An 8,803-nucleotide genomic window follows, 5' to 3' on the forward strand; every position below is an offset into this window, starting at 1 on the left:
CAGGGAAATGCCTTTACACTTCCTCTGCGTGTTACTAGGCAATCTTTGGCCACTGATGGTCATGTTCTGGCTTTAGCTTAACAGCTCTGAGAACACTGACGACCAAAACAATTGATTCTTTTCATTCCTGTTGACTTTTCACTTTTGAAAGATGGAAAGTGAAGATTCCACTCGTTTCATTGATTCATTGGGACAAGGTCCCAAAACCCCAAGTTTGGATGTTCCCAAAGACTTGGCCATCTCTTCAGAACTAGAGGAGCCAATCAACCTCTCTGTGAAAAAACTTCCTGTGGCACCAGTAGTTAGCACCTCTACAGCTTTGCAGCAGTACCAGGACCCAAAAGGTGAGATTCAGGTAAAGCAGATTGTCTTTCATGTTGGCTAAAGACTTGAGAAAATGGACTCAGCACTCTCAGGTGAGACAGAAGTGGACAGACAGGCTTAAAGCCTGGGGACACTGCATCTTTCTGAGGCTAAATTCACTTGTCTCCTCCAGAAGTGACTTTCACCATTCTGTTTCCTTCACCACGGCCAGGGTGGTCCATGTAGTCTCCTTACAACATTCTGCATGCCAAAAGTCCCAGGGCTCCAAGTTTCATAGAAGGGGACCAAGAAGAACTCATCCCAAGAGGGCTAGCATTAACAGTATTATAGGTAGAAAGCATTTCTGACTTTGGAGTCAGGCAGATTTAGTTGGGATACCAACTCTGTCTCTTTTTTATTTGGTCCTGGGTGAGACACCTGACCAAGAGCTGGTTTCTTTCTTTACTAATAGGACTAGTTTTACTGTCTTCATAGATTACTGGGACAAATAGCTATATTGAAAACACTTTGTAAGTTATTTTGCAGCAGTAAGAATTTTCCTTGTACCCAGCAATACTGTGAATTTGTGTTGTGTCACATAGTAGAAAGAGTTTGGACCTTTGGAGGTAACCTGATTTTCTTCTCAGCTCCTCAAATCCCTTCTTATACTAAGCTAGACTAGAGGTTTCCTACTGTGAATGGCAAGGGCTAGTTGAGTAATTAGGAATTGAATATCTACTGATCATTTGTGACCTTTTCTATTCAGTATTTGAAGTATGTTTAATTTGCAATTTTCAGTCTATTTTATAGACATTTAATAAATAAGAGAAACATATTTTCTCCTTTTTTCCTCACATTGACTAAAAAGATCAACCAAAAAATTATTGGTTCTTAGTATGTACAATAATGTAACCCTGCATTTTATGTAGTTAGTTTGGACTCTTTGCTCATGTAAAGGAACACAATTAAGGATAATGCCTGATACACAGTGGGTCCATGTTCCTTCTTTTTGCCCCACCCCTGCCCGATACCCTCTGTGCAGACTGTCTTATGCAGGGCTCCCTGGAGCCTCTGGACCACAGAGTGGGAGCTGGATTCTCAGAAAATGCTAGAATCTTAGCACTTAGCTGAATAGGTAGACTACTCAGAATAACCTCTCTGAGAAGGTGAGATATCCTGTTAGAACAGGTGATTTCTGAGTTCATTTTGAAGGTGAGAAGCTGGGTCCTCAATGCCTGATCTAAAACATACCTGTGGGAAACCTCTGTTAGGTATGCTTCTCTTCCAGGGATGGTGAATCTTTTTTGGAGCCTTCGATGTTCTGGTAGGTGGTTGGTCCATATAAGATCCACAATACCATTTGCTACATGATGGGACAGACGTGTGTGCTTTTCATCTGTTTCCTGGGACCCATCTGCCTGTACTGATAATTCTGATGCTAGAAATAACCAAATGGCCGTTGGCAGAAGAAAGGATTCTCTACCCTTGACAGAAAGTGCCCTTTCTTCTCTCTTAGGAAGGAAACCCATGGTAGGATTGTCACTAATGTGAATGATTATGGTGTAGGTAACAATTGTGTGACAGATGTGTAGTCAAAGGAATGAACCTTACAAATGAGTAGAAGGTATGACAGAACATGTTGTCTTGGATGTATATCACAGGTGTTTATTTGTCTTTTACTTTAGAGTATGAGAATTTTGAACAAGGAGCTCTAGAGCTGGATACAAAAGAGAAGCAGAGAATCAGGTAAAGACTTTTAGCCAGCCTCTCCCTCCCCATCCTCAACTTCTGATCCTGCAAGGTTGGCACAGGGAGCAAGCATCCTTAATGATTAAACGAAAAGCAGAAGTTTGCTTGAACCTGATTGATTAAACTAAAAGCAGAAGTTTGCTTGAACCTGATTGGCACAGGGAGCAAGCATCTTTGATGACTAAACTAAAAGCAGAAGTTTGCCTGAACCTGAACTCTTCAATTAGACCTTTAGGTGGGGGTCTATGTGGTTGGATGCTTGAGCTAACTGTGGTAGGATGTCTTCGATTCTTCATTGTGAGGCATATGCTGTGTGTGCAACCCTCACTCCACAGGGTACCCTTCCCTCCTCTGGAGGTTTCCCAGTATCTGACAGGGTCTGACCAAGTAGAGCTCATCAGGAAGGCTGGATGTGGATCTGTAGAGGGTTGAATTGAGAATGTCTTAAATAGTTCAGGTATAGAATTGTAGATGAACCTGACTTAGAGGTTAGAGCCAGAGAAGGCTCCTGATCAAATGCACGTTTTTCTCTTACCACAGAGCTTGCAGTAATGAGCCCAAGATTCCCTATGTGCGACTGGAGCGACTCAAGATCTGTGCTGCTTCCTCAGGAGAAATGCCTGTGTTCAAGTTGAAACCCCAGAAGAATGAGCAGGATGGGAGTTTCTTGCTTGTTATTGAGTGTGGCACTGAGTCTTCCAGCATGTCCATTAAGGTATAACTTTTTTCTGCCTCGGATTAAACCTTGGCTCTGTGTAGGGAGCCTCTCCTTTCTCTCTGATACTGCTAGATTTCTGGCTTTTGGGTTTTTTGGAGTGAGGGTTATAGCTTTGCAGACTTTGTCCTGCAAAGGAGATGAGCAGAAGGAATGAACTGTCCAGCATTCATGAGTCTTGACTGGTTTGTGGTCCTGGTGTAGAAGGTGCTAATAGCAAGTGCTCAGTGATTATCATCTCTCCCCTGTCCCTCAGCAGCTTATTGGAACTGTGCTGTAACTGCTCACTTATTTATTCCTCAAGGTCAGTCAGAACAGCCTTCCTGATGCCATCCAGGCCCCAGGTCTCGGGGGAAGAAAGGTCACTGTCACATCTCTGGCTGGACAGCGACCACCAGAGATAGAAGACACATCTCCTGAAGAACAACGTCTCATTTCTCGAACTCCTGGTGGCAAAAAGGGTCCCCCAGCCCCAATAGAGAATGAGGACTTCTGTGCTGTGTGTCTCAATGGGGGAGAGTTGCTGTGCTGTGATCGCTGCCCCAAAGTATACCACCTTTCCTGCCATGTGCCAGCCTTGCTCAGCTTCCCAGGGTGAGTCAGTACCGGGTTATCACCTGGCTTTCAGTTACCTTCCTGGATTATATTATTGTTCCAGGCCAGGTTTGTGGAGATCTCCAGGCCTACAGTAGTGTGCCTTCTTTACACAGACAGGTAGATGTTGGAAATCTGCTTTGCTTCCCATTGTCCTCTGTTCTTAGGTTCTTTATGAACACAGATTTGTTTCTGTACTCCTGCCTAGCCTCTCCTAATTCCTATTTTTCTGGAGTTACTAAATCTTTTTTTTGGTCGTGGGGCTTGAACTCTGGGCCTGGGTGCTGTCCTTCAGCTTTTCAGCTCAAGCCAAGCACTCTACCACTTGAGCCACAGTTTCACTTCCAGTTTTCTGGTGGTTTATTGGAGATAAGAGTCTCATGGCTATTCCTGCCTGGGCTGGCTTTGAACAGTGATCCTCAGCCTCCTGAGTAGCTAGGATTATAGGCATGAGCCAGCAGCACCTGGTTACTAAATCTTGAGCTACTGAATTTCTTTTAAGTTTGTGGCTAGGAAGCCATTCTCTTAGAGGCAGGGTTAGGAACTTAGTTTCCTACACCATCACCTCTCATGCCTGTTCTGGGGCAGAGGGACAGGGAAGAGTATCCTGACCAATGTTCTGAGACCTAATATGGCTCCCTTTGCCCATGCAGGGGAGATTGGGTATGTACCTTGTGCCGAAGCCTGACACAGCCTGAGATGGAGTATGACTGTGAGAATGCCCGCTATAACCAGCCTGGAGTACGGGCACCTCCTGGCCTGAGCATATATGACCAGAAGGTAAGGAGGGATCTTTAGGAGTGAGGTTTTCTATGTGGAGCCACCTCCTGTGTCCACAGAGTTTGAGAGCCCTTCTGGGTACCTTTCTTTTGTCTGTGTTAGTCAACTTCCCATCACTGTTAAGATCAACTCAAAGGAGGAAAGCTGTGTTTTGGAAGAGAAGGAGAGCTCATAGTTTTAGGGGTTTCAGTCTGTGATCTTCATGGTTACTTATTGTCTGGGACTATGGTGAGGCAGAAAATCTTAGTAGGAAATGTGTAGGGTAGAGCAAAGCTGCTTACCTTATGGTGGCCACAAAGCAGAAATGGGTGCCAGGGACAAAATATACCCTTTAAGGGCATGCCACAGTGATCTGCTTTCTCCAACTAGACACCCTACCTCTTCAAGGTTCCACTCCTTCCAATAACACATTCAATTATGAATCCACAATGGATTAATCCATTGATGAGGTCAGGGCCCTCACGATCCAGTCATTTCCCAAAGGTCCCATCTCTGAACACTGCTGCATTGGGGACCAAGCTTTCAATTCAACATGTGAGATTTGGGGAGACATTTAAGATCTAAACTATCTTAAGCTATGCCTGACAACTTGACCCGTTTCAAGTCTGGGTGATTTTCCTTCTCACAGCAGTTTTTCTATGATCTGGACGTCTCAACTCCCTTAGTATGTGGCTGGAATTCTGTGGGACAGAGTCAGATAATCAGGATCACTATCTTTAGTTCTTGTTGAGCTAGGTCCAGAACAAAGTAACACTGTTGCTAATCTTGTTTCTGCAGAAGTGTGAGAAGCTGGTACTGTCCTTGTGCTGCAACAGCCTCAGCCTGCCCTTCCATGAACCCGTCAGCCCTCTGGTGAGGAAGACCTCACTGTTTCTGTCTGTTACTGTCCAGAGGCTTAGAGTTCCTAAGTTGTGGGGCAAGATTATGGTAATACCAAGGGTTGGCCCAGGTCATGGCCGCTGGATGTATTGATGGTATTAGTTTGTGGATGATAGGCCATAGCCACTCCAGCTTCTCTCTTTCCTATCACTACAGCTACTGTATCATACCTAACTTAGAAATGACACATTGCTTTTATTCCTTTCTCTCTATCTTTTTTTTTGTTTGTTTGTTTGGTTGTGGGGCTTGAACTCTGTGCCTGGGTGCTATCCCTGAGCTCTTCAGCTCAAGGCAAGCGCTCTACCACTTAAGCCATAGTGCCACTTCTGGTTTTCTGGTGGTTAATTGGAGATAAGGGTCATGCAAACATTCCTGCCTTGGCTGGCTTTGAACTGTGATTCTCAGATCTCAGCCTCCTGAATAGTTAGGATTACAGGCGTGAGCCACCAGCACCCGGCTCTCTCTATCTTCTTTTTATTTATTTATTTATTTATTTATTTTTGCTATTCATCTTTGCCTTTCTTCTGGTCTTATACCTTATTCTCTGCCTCTTCTCCCTATTCTCTGCCTCTTCTCCCTTCTTATCTATACCTACACTTTTCCTCCCTCTTCTTCATTTGCTGTCTCCTTCCCTATTCTCCTTCCTCAAGGCGCGGCATTATTACCAGATTATCAAGAGGCCCATGGACCTGTCAATCATCCGTAGGAAGCTACAGAAAAAGGACCCAGCTCACTATACTACTCCAGAGGAAGTGGTATCAGATGTGCGCCTCATGTTCTGGAATTGTGCTAAGTTCAATTATGTATGTCTTGCCTGTTTTCCTCTTTCCTCTTTCCCAGTTTGCCCCAAGACTATCGTATTTGGGTTGGGGTGGAATCAAGGTGGGGGTTTATTTGGTCCTGGGCTTCTAGGAGGAACTTGGAGCAAAGTCCTGGGATGTACTCTGCTGAGTATTTAAAAACTCTTCCCACATTTGGCCTCAGCATGGTCTCAGGAGGACAGAGTGACTATACAACTTGGGTACCTAGTGAGGTCACTTCTGCTTTAATAGATGCTACCAAAATGGTTATGCCAAGTTCCAGACATCCCAGGATAGGCCATCCAGGCTTTGTATTATTGAATAGGAGTGTTCTGGAAGAGATGGGCTGGTAGAAACCAATCATATCATCCCTTTTTTCTGCCCTGTCAGCCTGATTCAGAGGTTGCAGAGGCTGGACGCTGCCTGGAAGTGTTCTTTGAAGGCTGGTTGAAGGAGATCTACCCAGAGAAACTGTTTGCCCAACCAAGGCAGGAAGACTCAGACTCTGAGGAAGTGTCAAGTGAGAGTGGATGTTCCATCTCCCAGGGCTTCCCATGGCCCCCCTACATGCAGGAAGGCATCCAACCCAAGAGGCGGCGGCGACATATGGTAAAGAGTTGCTGCCAGTTGGGTTGATAGCTGGTGGGTAGGTGATCAGGCAGCAGGGGGCACTGGAATCATAGGTACAGAGAAACTTGAAGTGGAGCTTCTTAGATAGCTACTAGTGACAGTGAACCCTCACTTCCATTCCCTTAGCTTAGAAGGAATACAGGGCATTACAGGAATCATCAACTCTGGTTACCGCTGAAGAGAGGTACTTGTTTAGGGTCACCTAGAAAATTAACAGCAGAATCGGGGTGAGAGATGATGTCCTTACTCTAGCCAGTGCTGGTTATACTACATTGTCCAATGGTTGTGACATCCATAAGAAGAGAAGTACCTAGTTTTAGTGTTTGATCTTTTAGGTTAAAGGGGGAAAATGAAGGAATCTTTTTTGGAAAGAGAGGGAGTGATTGTAATAGAACTTCTGTGGCCTTTTGGCTGGTTCCACCTGTGTAGACCTGAAACCTCAGTTTGATCCTGTTAAATTTCAGTGAAATGTATTGTCAAGTCTACTGTGCCAAAGTGGGACCAGCCATCACTAGCTATTTATGATACTTAGTGACTTCAGTGAGCTTTACTATTGCATTCAAGGGGTAGAACAAAACACTGACTCTGGAGAATCCCAGTCTTGATCCTTACCTTTTTATGTTAATAAATCCTACATTTGGTTATTCTAATTCCATAAATATATATTTTTTCTTTTTTTTCCTCTCAGGAGAATGAAAAAGCAAAGAAAATATCATTTCGCATGGCCAACAGCATCTCGCAAGTATGAGAGCTAGAAGGAGACTGACTCTGGTGGCTGGTGTCCCATCTTGTTGACCATTCTTCCTCATCCTTCAGCTTACTCTCTTCCGAATGTGGATGTGAAATGAGTCTGTCAGGCTGTGTAGTGCTCTTCTTCACCATTTGCATCTACAGCATTTGTTTGGGAGCCATAGTGCATCCACTACAGAGAAGATTTCAGTAATAAATAGGAAAGAGGGAGGTGTTCCTTATTGCCAGAGTAATCAGATGTGTAGGGTCCACTTGACAAGACCATACCTGGTTGGGCTTAGGAGCACCTGGTTTCCTTGGTGAATTCTGTCTGCTGAGGAAAGCAGACCTTTCTCACCTCTTAGTGTCCAGGACTCAGGAGTAGTGCATATGTCTGAACTCCTCCTGGCTCAGAAGTGGGTGCAAGAAGGGAGTAAAGTTTGGACATATGTGGACCTATGGAAGGCCTGTGATCCCTAGCCCAGAACAGCCAAAGACTGTCACTGTTTGCCTTTGCTTGTCCTGTTGTGACAGAGGTACCTGCCACTGGCAGAATAATAGAGGCATCTAGAGGCCACAGGTCTCAGTTGATGCCTATTCGGGTTTTAAACGGTTTTCAGGGTATTTGTTTTTCTGACTCCCTTTTCTGAGGTTTACTTAGGTGGCTGCTGGGAAAGTGTTCTGGATGGCATGCATTCTTGTCTGAGGTGGGAGACTGCTGAGATCACTTACATCTTCTGGCTCAGATTTCACTTGCATCAAGAAGATATCAACTTCAAAATCTGCCACTGTGCCACTTACTTCGGGTCCATAGCACTACTTTGGTGTCTTAACTTGCCTTCCTTGAAGTGACTGTTGTGCTTGTCAGTGGCCACACCTTCATCATCTCCATCCAGATTTCTGGATCCTGATCCCAAGGATCCTGATCCCTGCTTGGGAGAACTGTGAGGCAGCTGCTGTCTGCCTCTGGCACAGAGTTTGCTGGGTAAGGAGAGTGACCCAGAACCAGCTTACTCTGCTGGGTCTCTCCTCCTGCATAGAGATTCTATTTTTCCACCTCTTCATGTTCATACAGCCAAAGATCAAAAGTGAGTCCTTGTACTAGCTTGCGTCTAGGTTGTCCACAGCCTAGAAAAATCCAGTACTCCATGGCACTTTTTTGTTTCTGGAGATTGGAGAAGGACACAGCAACAGGCCTAGGCAGTCCTAGAGGAAGTTTTGTCAAAGGTTGAGAAGGCTGAAATTGAAAGGTGAGGAGCCAGTGTCCTTTGGTGAACTTGAAGTAACTTTAGGGCCTTAGTTCTTGGAGAACACAGGAAAAAGAAGCCATGGTAAAAGGAGCTCCAGTTTGCATCTCAGGTGGATCTTCATGTTCTGTGCTGAATGTTTGTGAGCAAGTGGAATGGATAGTTCCTGGGGTCAGAGACTTCCCAAGCAATGGCCTGGTTGAGGAGGGATCTCTTAGTAATATTGTTAGGGAAGCTATAGACCTGCCATTTCAGTGGCTTGGCTTGAGATAGTTCTTCCTAGTCCTCACATGGCATGACTAACTTTGGAAGAGTCTCAGGTCATAGTTTTATGATACAGTTTAAGGAAGTTCTTTTGTAGGGTCTTTGCTAACGAG

The 8,803-nt window shown here is 44.8% G+C and overlaps 1 protein-coding gene across 3 annotated transcripts in view; it reads left to right on the plus strand.

The window, feature by feature from the left end:
- Positions 1–7,287, plus strand: part of Trim66 (tripartite motif containing 66) — a 51,599-nt gene extending 44,312 nt beyond the window's left edge. Inside the window, exons 12-20 of one of the 3 annotated variants that reach the window (XM_042691559.1) lie at positions 152–344; positions 1,989–2,049; positions 2,593–2,767; positions 3,072–3,361; positions 4,015–4,141; positions 4,919–4,993; positions 5,671–5,823; positions 6,211–6,429; positions 7,139–7,287. In XM_042691559.1, the coding sequence (XP_042547493.1) occupies positions 152–344; positions 1,989–2,049; positions 2,593–2,767; positions 3,072–3,361; positions 4,015–4,141; positions 4,919–4,993; positions 5,671–5,823; positions 6,211–6,429; positions 7,139–7,198 (1,353 nt within the window). In that variant the 3' untranslated portion in view covers positions 7,199–7,287. The remainder of the gene's footprint in view (positions 1–151; positions 345–1,988; positions 2,050–2,592; positions 2,768–3,071; positions 3,362–4,014; positions 4,142–4,918; positions 4,994–5,670; positions 5,824–6,210; positions 6,430–7,138) is intronic. The other 2 variants (XM_042691560.1, XM_042691558.1) reach the window with 2 other exon arrangements.
- The last annotated feature ends 1,516 nt before the right edge of the window (positions 7,288–8,803 follow it).

The sequence above is a fragment of the Dipodomys spectabilis genome, unplaced genomic scaffold (assembly GCF_019054845.1).
Source record: "Dipodomys spectabilis isolate Male_0828 unplaced genomic scaffold, ASM1905484v1 ptg000145l, whole genome shotgun sequence".
Lineage (NCBI taxonomy): Eukaryota > Metazoa > Chordata > Mammalia > Rodentia > Heteromyidae > Dipodomys > Dipodomys spectabilis.